This window comes from Topomyia yanbarensis, chromosome 2 (genome assembly GCF_030247195.1).
Source record: "Topomyia yanbarensis strain Yona2022 chromosome 2, ASM3024719v1, whole genome shotgun sequence".
NCBI lineage: Eukaryota > Metazoa > Arthropoda > Insecta > Diptera > Culicidae > Topomyia > Topomyia yanbarensis.
The window spans coordinates 263271869-263287961 of record NC_080671.1 but is presented as its reverse complement, the minus strand read 5'-3'; the positions used below and the strand labels follow the sequence as shown (position 1 = coordinate 263287961).

At 39.8% G+C, this 16093-nt stretch overlaps 2 protein-coding genes across 2 annotated transcripts in view; one reads left to right on the top strand and one right to left on the bottom strand.

Annotated features, from left to right (window-relative positions):
- Positions 1-16093, bottom strand: part of LOC131680308 (calcineurin-binding protein cabin-1-like) — a 1393806-nt gene that overhangs the window by 1123458 nt on the left and 254255 nt on the right. The gene's annotated exons all lie outside the window — the stretch shown is intronic.
- Positions 11089-12479, top strand: LOC131683107 (uncharacterized). Its single transcript, XM_058964927.1, has 2 exons — positions 11089-12225; positions 12329-12479. The coding sequence occupies exon 1, from the start codon at positions 11115-11117 to the stop codon at positions 11880-11882; it is 768 nt and encodes a 255-aa protein (XP_058820910.1). The 5' UTR covers positions 11089-11114; the 3' UTR covers positions 11883-12225; positions 12329-12479.

The window sequence follows — 16093 nt, the reverse complement described above, 5'->3', positions numbered from 1 at the left end:
CAGAGTTAGGTTATGTTGTATCCGAACAATTGTCAAGTAGACCACAGTGGGTGAAATGAAAGTATTTACCCAAAAAAAAATATGGCACGGTCATTATCGTATGCTATTTTTCTTATAAGAATAGGCAAAAAGATAAAATCAATCAAAACTTGAAAAAAGTCCTGCTAATATGAAGATGAACTCATCAAAATGTTTTTTTTATCAGATAAATATTAATGTATAAAACCCGTGGTATTCCTAGTAAATATAGCATGGCTTGCCTTTTTGTGCATGTAAAAAATCCAAACATAGCTGCGAATCACTCCATAGATGAAAATTTCACAATTCTTTATTTTTGTTATAGATTTCAAAGCTACTTATCAAAATTTCCATGCCATCCATCCTGCATTGACATTTTTTGTAACTAAAAAATTGTAACGTGCCGGGTAGTGGGCGTAGCGTATTGGTAAATCGATTGCCTTGTACGCAGCGCACCTGGGTTCGAGTCCCGACCCCGCACATAGGGTTAGAAATTTTTCCTACGAGATTTTTCTAACCCGAAGAGGCGAATGACTTTAAGGTTAAAACCTCTATAATTGAAATAAAAAAAAATTGTAACGTGCCGGGCCTCTGAGACCCGCGTGACTTTTTGAGGGCTAATGGAGACCTTCTCACGATCGCACCGAGTGTGAGCTGATCGATAAGTGTATTATGACGAATATTGAAATAGCAGTAGACGATGAGAGTATCGTAAGAATCAGCGTGGGGACATGCACAGCCGACGACAGATTCCCTGCGCCGTATCTGCCTAAGATTCTTGAGAAGATCGGACAGTTGAAAACTGATAAAGCCGCTGGCGATGATCAACTGCCTTGTGAGCTGCTGAAACACGGAAGAGAGGCGTTGGTTAGAGCACTCCACTGGGTGGTTTTGAAGATCTGGGAGAAACAGATTTTACCGGAGAATTCAATGGAGGAAGTAGTATGTCCCATCTACAAAAAGGGTGTTAAGCGGGATTAAGGTAACTAGTTACCGAGCAATCACATTGCTGAGGGTGTTCTCACAAAATTGGCATATGATGCCCAAATACGAATTTCCGGACAATAGATCGAGTGATCTGTGATGAGTATTAGAGATACTTTCGAGTATCTTTGAAATTCGGAAAGGGCTACGGCAAGATGTGATAATAAGAGCGAGAATTGATACGAGTGGCACGGTTGTCTGGAAGCCCGTTCAGCTTTTTAGCTTCACCGGACGTACATCCGGCTGACGGTTGAAGCAAAGCGAATTGAGCTAGTCACAAATGCGTCAGACATAGTACATGAGAGTAAGAGGTTATGCCTCCAACCGAGTATGTCGATTGATGGCGATGATATCGAGCTGATTCTGTATTTGAGCTCCCTAAAGCTATCATCCATATCCTCGAGTGTATAATTTACCTGTATCATTAGTGACGCGTGAATGTCGATTAGGACTTTTGGTGGATTTATTATTGACAGACGTTTTCTACAATGCAGAAGGCGCGATTTACATTGAAGTAGAAAGTCATTATTTCGCTGTTTGAGCGCCTTTTCTATCATCGGTATTAACAATGTTATTTGCTGTTCACAACGACTGATGTTCTCGTCTGCGTTCAAAGCATGTTCAGACGAGGCAACATGTATGTTGTTTAAGAGTTCTTGCTGGATTAATGACTTCAGCTTGACTCCCTTAATTCTCCGAGTAGCTGAGCCTAATTGATTGATATGACGCAAAGCTAACTCGTAGTTAAGTTCCTCATCGCTCAAATGCTGAGGATCCATGTTACTATACTAAAGGGTATACAAACGTGTAGTTATACTAAATTGTGGAGAAAAATTTCCAAACGGTAATAATGGTTCGATTTGGTTGGGCGCCAGTGTAACAAAAGGGATGTGCTAACTCCCAAAAACCAAATCAAATAGAACCAAACTACTCAATTATTGTATCTCAAACATTTATTGCAGGGATCCTGCTCTCCTGTTCATCTAACTTGAGGTTCCTATTATTGCGTGCACTTGATTCTTAATCTCTATGTATTCACAGCGGGCCTTCGGCCCCGTGCGGTCATCGCCTATTCTATGCCATCTCGCACGACTTCCCGGACTTCCACTTTTCGCACATCTTCACCGTCCTCGCTTTCTCCCCTCGGCTCGCCGCGGCTCCTGACGACTTCCCACGTACCGTTGGTTCCCGCACCGCCTTACAAATCTCACTCGTCTCAACCGTACAATTGGTCGTCCCTACTGTCCTGAAGAGGATGGCGTGCCTGCCAGCAGTTTGTTCTCGTCGACTCTTAGGTCCGGCACAACAGGGAACCCTAAATAAGAGAGCATATGTTATGTCTCGCCAAATTCATCGATCAACCGGACTTACTCGTCGATCCCCTGTTGTGATTGTGCAATGAAATGAAGCGTTGCACGATTAATGTTGATCCTTCCTTGTTCGATCGTTGCTTGTTGCACTTGACAATTGTGGGCTTTGACCTGCCAGTAATGCTTTTCCTCGAACACTGGCGTTGTCTGTGTTTCGCCCCTGCAGAAAGATCGTATTCAGATGGCATTTGCCAAATCCCGAAGAATTGCGTGCACCTGATGTGGTTGTTCCGCCCTCTTCCAGACCCTGTCGGTTCTGCCGTGGTGGACCACTTGCCGTTCCACTTTCGTGCCGTTCCAACCACGGGTGAGATCGGTAGGATGACTAGGCACAGCGGCTTTCTGTCGAGGAATATCACATGATTTTGCTGACCCTTTTTTAATGAATTTGTCTTTTCCTACCTCTACTGGGTGACGTTCCGTTCGTTGGGTGCACTTTAGCCCACCTTTGCGTGTGTCTTCTGTGACGGTTGAAGCGGTTTGCTCTCCTGCACTTGCTGCCACTCTGACTAACCGACCTGCACTGATCCGCGTGTGCTTTTGCCAGCGAAAAGCAATGACTTTGTCCACGAGAATCGAGATGCTTTGTTTCCCTTTTTGTCTCGTTCTGCGGCGACGGATACACTTTGAGGAAGGTCTGCTGTGGAAGTACGTGTTAAGGTGTTGTCGTGCTTGTCTTATGCGATGTTCTGGAACTGTCTGTGCGAGGGGCTCTTCAAGTCGCTATTACAACTATTTGTCTGTGGTACTTTTGTTTCGTGCTGCTTTTAGTATCGATACATTGATTTGCTGGCTTAACTTTAAATGTGTTTTTGTGCCGACATAATAATCAAACGTAACATTGGTTTCAAATGAAAGGTACAGCATTCCCTTTGGCTGCTATTGGATTTATAATTGATCCGACTTCCGGTTCCGGAATTACAGGATGATGAGTACGAACACCCAGCAAATCCCGATTTCAGCGTATAATGCGATGGACGTAGAAAAGTGGATTTTTTTCCAAAAGGTTAGTATTCCGAAGATCACGTCGACTGTCGATTGATTCTGAGCTCCATTTCGTTTGAACACGACCAATAAATGTTTCTGGGTTGCTATTAATTTCTTCTGATGCCTAACCGGAGTACATATTCAGATTCTTCTTCCGAGTCTGCATCAAATTCATCGTCGGAAGCAATATCATTCGCAACTTCTTCCTTGCTTTGCAAATCAGTTTCGAAATCATCTGCTGTTGAATTTACTCGAATTTCTTCCATTATTTCAGATTCCTTGAGACGATTGAAAACATGGTCAGATCGTCTTATAGCCATTTCATTTTTTTGTTGCTTCTAGATCCTACAATTTGAATAACTACGACAACTATAACACAAAGAATAGTCAACAAAATATAATAACGACAGAGTTAGGTTATGTTGTATCCGAACAATTGTCAAGTAGACCACAGTGGGTGAAATGAAAGTATTTACCCAAAAAAAATATGGCACGCGTCATTATCGTATGCTATTTTTCTTATAAGAATAGGCAAAAAGATAAAATCAATCAAAACTTGAAAAAAGTCCTGCTAATATAAAGATGAACTCATCAAAATGTTTTTTTTTATCAGATAAATATTAATGTATAAAACCCATGGTATTCCTAGTAAATATAGCATGGCTTGCCTTTTTGTGCATGTAAAAAATCCAAACATAGCTGCGAATCACTCCATAGATGAAAATTTCACAATTCTTTATTTTTGTTATAGATTTCAAAGCTACTTATCAAAATTTCCATGCCATCCATCCTGCATTGACATTTTTTGTAACTAAAAAATTGTAACGTGCCGGGTAGTGGGCGTAGCGTATTGGTAAATCGATTGCCTTGTACGCAGCGCACCTGGGTTCGAGTCCCGACCCCGCACATAGGGTTAGAAATTTTTCCTACGAGATTTTTCTAACCCGAAGAGGCGAATGACCTTAAGGTTAAAACCTCTATAATTGAAATAAAAAAAAAAATTGTAACGTGCCGGGCCTCTGAGACCCGCGTGACTTTTTGAGGGCTAATGGAGACCTCACGACCGCACCGAGTGTGAGCTGATCGATAAGTGTATTATGACGAATATTGAAATAGCAGTAGACGATGAGAGTATCGTAAGAATCAGCGTGGGGACATGCACAGCCGACGACAGATTCCCTGCGCCGTATCTGCCTAAGATTCTTGAGAAGATCGGACAGTTGAAAACTGATAAAGCCGCTGGCGATGATCAACTGCCTTGTGAGCTGCTGAAACACGGAAGAGAGGCGTTGGTTAGAGCACTCCACTGGGTGGTTTTGAAGATCTGGGAGAAACAGATTTTACCGGAGAATTCAATGGAGGAAGTAGTATGTCCCATCTACAAAAAGGGTGTTAAGCGGGATTAAGGTAACTAGTTACCGAGCAATCACATTGCTGAGGGTGTTCTCACAAAATTGGCATATGATGCCCAAATACGAATTTCCGGACAATAGATCGAGTGATCTGTGATGAGTATTAGAGATACTTTCGAGTATCTTTGAAATTCGGAAAGGGCTACGGCAAGATGTGATAATAAGAGCGAGAATTGATACGAGTGGCACGGTTGTCTGGAAGCCCGTTCAGCTTTTTAGCTTCACCGGACGTACATCCGGCTGACGGTTGAAGCAAAGCGAATTGAGCTAGTCACAAATGCGTCAGACATAGTACATGAGAGTAAGAGGTTATGCCTCCAACCGAGTATGTCGATTGATGGCGATGATATCGAGCTGATTCTGTATTTGAGCTCACTAATGACTTCAAAAAAAATTATTTGGAAACGTATTCTTGCAGCTGAACGTTGTTACTTTGGGCTTTGAAAAACCCTTCGATCGACACCGCATGAAGTTAACCTTCTACATATCGCTCATTAGACCGGTTAAGAAATCTGGAGCAGGCTGGCGGGAGACCAACGCGATCCAAGTGTTTTCGAATGGAACGTGTTGATCCACAATGGGATGCGTATGAAAAACGGAATGTGGAGACGGCGTATGGATAACGAATTGGAACAGTAGTTTGAAGAACCACCCATTGTTCGCTCAGCGCAATTTGACTGCCTGCGGTAGGCTGGTCATGTCGTCAGAATGGTGAACAACTTGGTCTAATTGTTCTAGCAACTAATCCGACAGCTACAAGGAGGAGAGATCTGTCAAGAAGAAGGAGACCCGAGGAGTAGTCGTGCCCTGCGAGGCGACAAACAGTCGTGCCCTGCGGTGCCGACTTCTTGATACAGCTCATGACAACATGACCTTAGACTGATTGGTAAGTAAAGTATTTAAGTGAAAGTTTAGCAACAAGTGTCCCAACATAGAAAACGTCTTCTGACATAATCATTGTAGTCATAAATCCTCCTAGAAATGATAATGGAAAATCAACTCTTCAAAAAAGTAGTAAGAGACTTGATATCTTCAGCAAAGTTGTATGGAATTTCATTTAAAATACCTTTATTGAAGACTAGCTAATACCCATCGCGCGTTGCTGCGATTTTTAACGAAATAGGAGGAAAACAATATTTGTTCTGTAGCGCCATCTGGTGGGTAGATAATCCCCAACCAATAGCACACAAACACGCTCCATAAAAAATGCCTACTGTGTGTAAATTTTCACGGAAATCGGTTAAGCCGTTTGGGAGTCAATAAATCATATACATACAAACTTTGACATATATACACCCAGGTTTTTTTTTACGCGGGGGATACGTACCGCGTAAAAAAACCGCGTAAAAAACCGCATTAATTGGACAATCAGCGTAAAAAACCGCGTTAATTGGAAAATCCGCGTAAAAAACCGCGTTAATTGGAAAATCCGCGTAAAAAAAAACCGCGCTAATTCGAAAATCCGCGCAAAAAAAAAACTCAGCAAAAGACTTCGAATATTTTTGGAAGTTTTTTTTGCGCGGATTTCGCAATTAACACGGTTTTTGCAAAAAATATTCTAAGTCCTTTTGAATGCAAAAGACTTAGAAGATTTTCGGAAAGATAGAAGAGACGGGTCTGGAAGATTCCTTATGGCCCGCACCCCAACAATATGGGTATTTTCGGAATGGCTTTGACGAGTAGGTTCCAGAAATTGATTTTTGACGCAATTTTGAAATCAAAGATGGCGACTTCCGGTTTAGCGAAATTCGCTATAACTCAATCAATGTGGATATTTTTGGAATGGTATTGAAGAGTAGGTGCCAGAAAGTGATTTTTGACGCCATTTTGCAATCCAAAATGGCGACTTCCGGTTTAGCGAAATTCGCTGTGACCCAATCAATATGGATATTTTCGGAAACGTCAAACATAAATCTCTAGCACCTACTTGTCAATACCATTCCGAAAATACCCATATTAATTGGGTTATAGCGAATTTCGCTAAACCGGAAGTCGCCATTTTTTATTTCAAAATGGCGTCAAAAATCAATTTCTAATACCTACTCTTCAAGACCATTCCGAAAATACCCATATTGATTGGGTTACAGCGAATTTCGCTAAACCGGAAGTCGCCATCTTTGATTTGAAAATAACGTCAAAAATCAACTTCTGGCACCTACTCTTGAAGTCCATCCCGAAAATACCCATATTGAATGGGTTATAGCGAATTTCGCTAAACCGGAAGCCACCATCTATGATTTCAAAAAGGCGTCAAAAATCAGTTTCTGGCACCTACAATTCAAGACCATTCCGAAAATACCTATATTGATTGGGTTATATTGATTGGGTTATAGCTTTTTTTTTGTTTTTATTAACGACATTTTACACCGAAAGGGTGCATTCACGTCGGGAAAAAAAATTAGTTCTACATCTATTTTTTTGTTACATTACATCAATCATAGAAAGTAATTAATTCACTTATCTGGTTTCCTTGCCATTGTCGTTCGGTTTCCCAGTCATCTCCGCTCTTTCCTTTCCTTCCTCTGCATCTTACGTCATTCTGTATATGGTTTCGATTCTCTTCGCATACTTTTTGTTAATTATTTGTACTGCAACGTTAGACCTTTCTTCTTTATTTCTTCTGTATTGTTCTTTAGCTCCAGATCACTGTGTACTTCTTGTTCTTCTATTTTCTTCTTTACACTTTTGTTTACGCCCTTTTTTCTTTCTCCGCAGCTTTCTGCTCAGCTTACTTCAGAATTGCCTTTTTCAGTATCTGCATCTTAGTGATCTTCTTTTCATTAAACCGGAAGTCGCTATCTTTGATTTCAAAATGGCGTCAAAAACCAATTTCTGGCACCTACTCTTCAAGTCCATTCCGAAAATACCCATATTGATTGAGTTATAGCGAATTTCACTAAACCGGAAGTCGCCATCTTTGATTTCAAAATGGCGTCAAAAATCAATTTCTGGCGCATACTCTTCAAGACCATTCCGAAAATACCCATATTGATTGGGTTACATATAGCGAATTTCACTAAACCGGAAGTTGCCATCGTTGATTTCAAAATGGCGTCAAAAATCAATTGCTGGCACCTACTCTTCAAGACCATTCCGAAAATACCCATATTGATTGGGTTATAGCGAATTTCACTGAACCGGAATTCGCCATCTTGGATTTCAAAATGACGCCAAAAATCAATTTCTGGCACCTACTCTTCAAGTCCATTCCGAAAATACCCATATTGTTGGAGTGGGGGCCATAAGGAATCTTCTAGATCCATCTTTTGCATTCAAAAGGACTATAGAATATTTTTTGCAAAAACCGTGTTTATGCCGAAATCCGCGCAAAATAAAAACTGCCAAAATTCTTCTCAGTTCTTTGCATTTAAAAGGACTTTTTTTTCAGAAAAAAGGCTAAGTCTTTTGCATTAAAAATGACTTAGAATATTTTTGCAAAAACCGCGTTGATTGGAAAATCCGCGTAAAAAACCTGGGTATATATATATATATATATATATATATATATATATATATATATATATATATATATATATATATATATATATATATATATATATATATATATATATATATATATATATATATATATATATATATATATATATATATATATATATATATATATATATATATATATATATATATATATATATATATATATATATATATATATATATATATATATATATATATATATATATATATATATATATATAAACTCTTTGTATGTAGCATATCGAGATATAAAAAAACAGATTAATTCCACCTAGCAGTGAGATGCGACATTTCTTACACATATCACCGTTGGACCAATCATTAGTTGGCAGAACTCAGGCGAAGTAGGCACCCCACTAGAGGTGGGATGAAAACAGCTTGTAGTCCTGCACGAATAAAACCACGAATAAACTGAAGTAATTATAAAAAATCAATAAAAACAACGAAATAAAAAAAATAAAGCAAAAATGAAATAAAAGGTATTCAAACTTATAAAATGTAATATAAATAAAAATTATAAAATACTATAAGCAAATTATATTAGCTCATTAAATGAAAAAATAGACAATATTTAGAAATAGTTACAAGATTAACAAAATAAATTAAAATGACTCAAACTAACAAATTGAATGCAATTAATAAAAGGAATGATTGAACACAAAACTAATAAATTTAAGGAAATGATCAAAATGAATTGAATGAATCAAATGCATCGAATGAATCAAATGAATTTAGTGAATCCAATGAATCCAATGAATGAATGGATCAAATGAATAAAATGAATGGAATGAATGAAATGAATAAAATAAAAATAAATTAAATGAATGAAAAACACAAACAAAACAAATAAGCAAGACGAATAGAATTGATAAAATGAATAAAAAGGAGAAAATGGACAGAATAAAATGAATTGATTGGAATGAAAAATTAAGCGATGTTAAAAAGTTATAAATTATTAGAAAAAAAATCAAATAAATAATTTGGATGAAATGAATGAAACTGAAAAAATAGTGAAATTACTACAATGAAGAAACTGAATAACATGTATGAACGGGGCAAAATGAATCGAATGCATAGAATGAGAATAGTAAATAAATTAAGTTATATGAATGAAGCATAGCATAGAATATACGATTGCACTTATCGTGGGTGGCTGTACAATGATCAGCTAATATTTATTAAAATATCCACTATATCGTGTCGCAAGAAAAAAAAAACATTTGGGATTAACGCTTTTTCTTCATAGTGCAACAAGCATCATAGTGTACACCAGGCCACGTCCTTACAATCGTGGAGGAAGGGAAGGAATGTTAGTTCAATATCTACTTGCGAAAGTGCAGGGAACCCATACTACTTATATAGATATTTCAGGAATAGGAGTTTGTGTTAGTAGGGCAGGTTATTTATGAGGAGCTTATTCAACAACATTTCAGTGCAAAATGGATGTATTTACAATAAGAAAATTATTTAGATAAAATATATAAACATTGAAAAAATAACATTAAACAATTTCACCTCCTCTCACTTAACTAGGGTGCAAGGTGCTGTAAGCACTTCAGCCAATTGGGTCAAACTCTTTCGAGCATCTTATTATAAAGTATAGATTCAGTTTTTGAAACGGTTGGTTAAATGAATGATATGAATGAAATGCACAAAAAAACTGATCAGAATAAGATCGATAAAATTAACCCAAATGAACAAAATGAATAAAGAGAATGCTGGATGGAATAAATAAATAACATGAATGATCATATACTTAGTTAAATATTCAAAATGAATAAAATAAACAAGACCAATGAAATCTATGAAATGAAGAAATTGAAAAAATGTCTATTTAGAATAAAATAAAAAACAATTTTGAATAAAGTAAATAAATAAACCGGCTTCTACGAGTTTAAGAACCATTGCACCAGAAAGCTATGAATTGTTTTTGAAAATCCCATTGTCTGAAAAAATGGCTGATTAATATACAATGGGCTTTCTACGGTTTCCATTATTTTTCATTTCACCATTTCGTTTAAGATTATCTGGCGTTCCTACTTTATTGATGGACTTTAATTAGTCACCAGGCACCTGGAACGCACAATTTATTTTGGAATTCAAAGTTGCATTTTTGGTCACAATGCGATTAGTGAATGAGACAGGAAGATATTTCATAGTATACCTTTGCATCGAAGTAAATATTTTGAAGTATCTAGGCTATGTCGATAGCACAAATTCAGTTTATTATGATGCAGTCTCTTTCCATTCCTCCTTATAGCTTGCATATTGTTTCGTTTGGAATTCTAGTTAAGGAAATATGGATAAATGAGTCCTATACAAACCAATACTATGAAAAAGAAATGGTTCGCACTGCCAGGATGGCAAAAATGTAGTCAGTTCAACTACCTGTCCAATGCATAAACTCTGATTGTAATCCTCGCTAATTTACTTGTACAATACGGAGAACTCAAACGAAACGTGTACTGAATTATCTAACGCCTCTACTAATTGTGACTGCCATTGAAACATCAATTGAAGTGTACTCAGTATAGAGCAAAAATGGACGACGATAAGTTGGAAGACACATCGCACTTGCATGTGTCTTCTAACTTTGAGCATGTTTCTTTCAATAGAGATACGAAGAGTTTAAATAACGCACGTGGAATGTCCCTGTGGTGGCGCTAAACAACAGTTGCGCGCACCCCTCGGTATGAGCAAATGTAAAAACATGTAAGGACACGTAGAAAATATAAATCGCCATTCGTTTCGCGCTTCGAGTACTGTTCGGTCGTTTTATTTCACCACAACGCTTCCCACATTGGTGACCCCGACGAAAATCACGATTGAACGTGTAAAAGTTAAAATGTCTAACCCCGGTGAATTAGAAAACGCAAATCAAGCAGCAGCGGCAAGTGTCGCCGTCAAGCTTCCGGATTTTTGGAAAAATGATCCGGTGATGTGGTTCGCCCAGGCGGAAGCACAGTTCGCCTTTGCCAACGTTGTTCGCGACCACACGAAGTTTTACCACATCATCGCCAAGATCGACCATTCGGTAATCTGTCACGTAACCGATTTGGTTAGCAATCCGCCAAACGAGAACGAATACGACGCAGTAAAAAATCGTCTGATTGCAAGATTTCAAGTGTCTGCGCAAGGCAGACTCGAGCGGCTGCTAGGTTCCTGTGACTTAGGTGATATGCGGCCGACTCACTTACTCGCAAAGATGCAAGAGATGGCCGCAGGATTAAACGTAACAGACGACTTATTGAAGATGCTTTTTCTTCAAAGAATGCCACCTAACGTTAAAGCAATCCTTTCTATCAGCGACGGTACAATCGGGAAACTAGCGGAGATGGCGGATAAAATGTTAGAATCCCCAACCAGTCATACTGCGGCCACGTCAAGTGATCCGGATGTCAACAACGTGAACGAGTACAACGATATACGGAACCAAATTGCGGTTCTCACGGCCGAGATACGGCATATGCGAGCGTCACGGAGGGATTCACAACGCACTCGTTCGGCGTCTAGATCGTCAAGAGAAGAGGAAATTTGTTGGTATCATCGCAAGTATGGCGGACGCGCACTAAAATGCCGAGAATCCTGCAAGTATAACCACTCAAAAAACTAATCAATTGTTCATCCGGAGCGACGGGTGTGAACGATTCATTTACGAGTCGCCGCATATTTCTTCACGACCGCACGAGCAATTTTAAATTTCTGATTGACACCGGTTCCGACGTTTCCATCGTACCGGCTAAAAATAATGATAGATCGAAAGGAGCTACTTCATTTGATCTCCACGCTGCAAATGGAACTAAAATAAAAGTTTACGGTAAAGGTTATCTGTCAACTGATTTGGGATTACGACGAAGATTCAACTGGTGTTTTCTGGTAGCAGATGTTGGTGCGGCCATAATAGGTGCCGATTTTCTAGCAGCGTTCGGTATTCAAGTTGACGTTAAGCACCGGAGGTTAGTGGATGATACGATCAAGTTGTCGTCTAAAGGTGGTACATAGCATCATGGTTGTCGCGTCCGATCATCCTTTTCGAGAGCTTTTAAGTGATTTCCGTAGCGTTACAATTCCAACCACAATTACGACAGAAGCACAGCACGATATCACTCATCACATCCAAACAAAAGGCCCTCCGGTGGCTTTTAAATGTCACAGAATGCCACCCGACAAGCTGGAAGCAGCAAGGAAGGAGTTTCAACTGATGACTGAACTTGGTATCTGTCGTCCTTCAGGCAGCGCTTGGGCCAGCCCGCTGTATTGCGTACGGAAGAAAAACGGTGATTGGAGATTTGTTGGAGATTATCGTGCTTTGAACCAGGTAACAGTACCAGATCGATACCCAGTCCCACACATCCATGACTAACTGAACGCGTTTCAGGGCAAAACGATCTTCACAACTCTGGATTTGGAAAGAGCATATCATCAGATCCCGGTCGAGCCGGCTGACATTCACAAGACCGCTGTAATAACGCCCTTCGGTCTCTTCGAATTCACTCGTATGCAGTTCGGTCTGTGCAATGCAAGTCAGACCTTCCAACGGTTCATGCACAAAGTGTTCGCCGACCTAGATTTCGTAGTTGTCTTTGTGGATGATATATATGTCGCATAGACCTCTGAAGAGGAGCATTACGTTCACGTTCGCGCCGTTCTCGAACGATTGCAGTCATATGGGCTCATCATCAACGTAGCAAAAAGTCGATTTGCAGAGCCAAGCGTCGAGTTTCTGGGCTATTCGGTAAACAAAGATGGTATCTTGCCTCTTCCCGAGCGTGTCCGAGCAGTGACAGAATTCCCGTTGCCTTCAACCGTTAAAGAACTACGACGTTTTTTAGCTCTTGTAAACTGCTACAAACGCTTTATTCCTCGAGCTGTTGATATCCAAGCTGAACTGCGACGACTAGTTCCCGATAACCGAAAGAACGATGCGAGGAAGCTAGTCTGGTCAACTCAATCCACTGCGGCGTTTGAACGGTGTAAGCAATCATTAGCAAAATCAGCACTACTACATTACCCTGATCCAAAGAAGCCGCTGGGATTGTTTATAGATGCATCGAACACCGCGGCCGGAGCTGTACTTCATTCGACAACGGACATTGGACGCCGCTGGGTTTTAACTCCGAGAAATTTTCGCCAGCCCAGGCGAAATATTCAACATTCGGAAGAGAGCTCACTGCAATGAAGATGTCTGTTCAGTATTTTCGACATATGCTTGAGGGCAGACAGTTCGTTATTTTCACCGATCATGAGGAACGGCACCTTCAATATATTTCGCAATTTACCAACGACATACGACACATAAGCGGACAGCAAAATATCGTTGCGGACGCATTGTCGAGAGTAGATGCAGTAAGCATTCCTTCACCGATAGATTTCGACAAAATCGCCTCGGATCAGGTAAGTGACGATGACCTGCAGCGCTTATTGAAATCCCCTACCTCATTGAAGTTGGAGCTCCGCCAAACTCCATTGGCCCGCAAGTTAATTTACTGCGATGTTTCGCGTAATAGAATAAGACCATACATCCCTTTACAGTATCGAAATACTATTCTCAAGCACATGCACGGATTAGCACATCCCGGTGCACGTTCCACACGACGTTTAATAGCAAGTCGCTTTGGGTGGACAAACATGAACAAGGATATTAACAAATATGTACGAAATTGTATCCAGTGTCAACAATCCAAAATTCACCGGCATACTAAGACACCATTTGAAAAGTTTTCCGTTCCTGGTGCGCGTTTTCAACACATTCATGTGGATTTAGTAGGACCTCTGCCACCGTCTGGTGGGCATCGTTACCTTTTCTGCCCATAACAGCATAAGAGTCCCATGTTGAAAAACAGCAAGCCGAGAAAAACGCTGTTCAAGATTGTCCCATGCATTGAGCCAAATGGATGGGACAACCATGTTTTGGTATTTTTTTATATTTTCTGAACAAACCCGGTAATCTTATTTGTGCAGTGTGATTCAGTTGTGATACAGAATGCAATCCAACGGATAACTCATTTTCGACAAAAATCCACATGGGATTCTTTTGCGTTTATGGGCAGTTTTGACAATAGTTGATCGATTCACTCGTTGGCCCGAAGCGGTGCCTCTATCAGATATGACCGCGGAAAGTATCGCCACAGCTCTTTGTGCAAATTGGATTTCCCGCTTTGGCGTACCTGAAACCATTACTTCTGATCAAGGCAGGCAATTTGAGTCAGAACTGTTTCGTGAGCTGTCGAAAGCTTTTGGATCCGAACACATTCGAACGACCGCGTATCACCCCCAGGCCAACGGTTTGGTGGAACGTTTCCATCGAACCTTAAAAGCTGCTATCATGTCGGTAGACTCAAAACATTGGAGCGACCGTTTGCCGCTGATAATGCTGGGACTTCGGACAGCTTTCCGCGAAGATTTTCAATGTTCGGTCGCCGAGTTAGTGTACAGACAAACATTACGTCTACCTGGAGAATACCTCGGGCATGCAACATCAAACAACCTTGACGGTTCTGAGTTCGCTAAGCAACTACGAGATACAATGGGTAAACTAAAGCCAACTGAAACTCATCATCACGATAAACCAAAATTTTTCATCAATCGAAACCTAGCAAAGTGCACTCATGTTTTCGTCAGAAACGATGCTGTAAAAGGATCGTTAGTGCAACCGTATAATGGACCATACCAAATCGTGGAGCGGTACAGTAAGTACTTTGACATTCTGATTAGCGGACCGCATCAAACCTGCCTTCATATGTGAAGAGGATATAGCTGTACACCCTATACCGGATTCAAAAACACGAATTACCCCATCAGGACACAAGGTGAGATTTCTGGTGTAATTGGAGGGGGTTATGTGGTGGCGCTACCTGAAAACAGTTGCGCGCACCCCTCGGTATGAGCAAATGTAAAAACATGTAAGGGCACGTAGAAAATATAAATCGCCATTCGTTTCGCGCATCGAGTACTGTTCGGTCGTTTTATTTCACCACGACGCTTCCCACATCCCTTTTCAATTTTTTTATCTTTCAACATGCATATTACCCAGTTAAGTTAAATATTTTTCTGAGATAGCCACGAATTACCTTAATAATAGTCTATATAAAAGCTTTGAATAGATCTAATTATATTGGAGTTGTATGTAGTTTTCGATTTTTGGCCACCTGCCTACCCATAGTTTCCGAAGGGATACTCCTTTCATCTTGAGGGTGTGAACATTTGAAAATAGTTAAAGTCTTCTCATAATACAAACGAATTTGCTAGTCCTGAGCAAATATGTTATTCACCAAGTAGGATGCAATATTAAACTTGTTTTCACGAGTGGCTCTGTTCTACACTAAAATGCAAAAAAACTAAACTAAAACATACAAATACAAATTTATAGAGTAACGGCTTACAAAAAACAGTTGGGTCTTTTTAAACTTCCACATATACATTTCCCACATGATTGGACATTAATAAATATTTCAGATTAGCAGAAAATATTGTTACAAAACATAGAAATGGATTGAGAAACAGCACGATAGATGTGAGTCGTGATAGTTGCCACGAACACGAAGGAAGAAGGAGAGGGAGAGAGTGAGCGAGAGAGAGGGGGCGGAGCATGTTAGAAATGGCAAATGACGATTATAAATAACGCAACAAGTGATTTTTGCGCCATCAGCAATATAACCTAAATCTTGCAAAATAAACCAAATATTCGCTAGAATTTTGGGATTCAAAAATACAGTTGATACCAGGTCTTAATGATCTGTGAATTAATATACCCTCCAACATCTACCTCACGATTGAACGCAACGTCTAATCCAAGGGATAAATACATGAACTCTAGAAAAAATG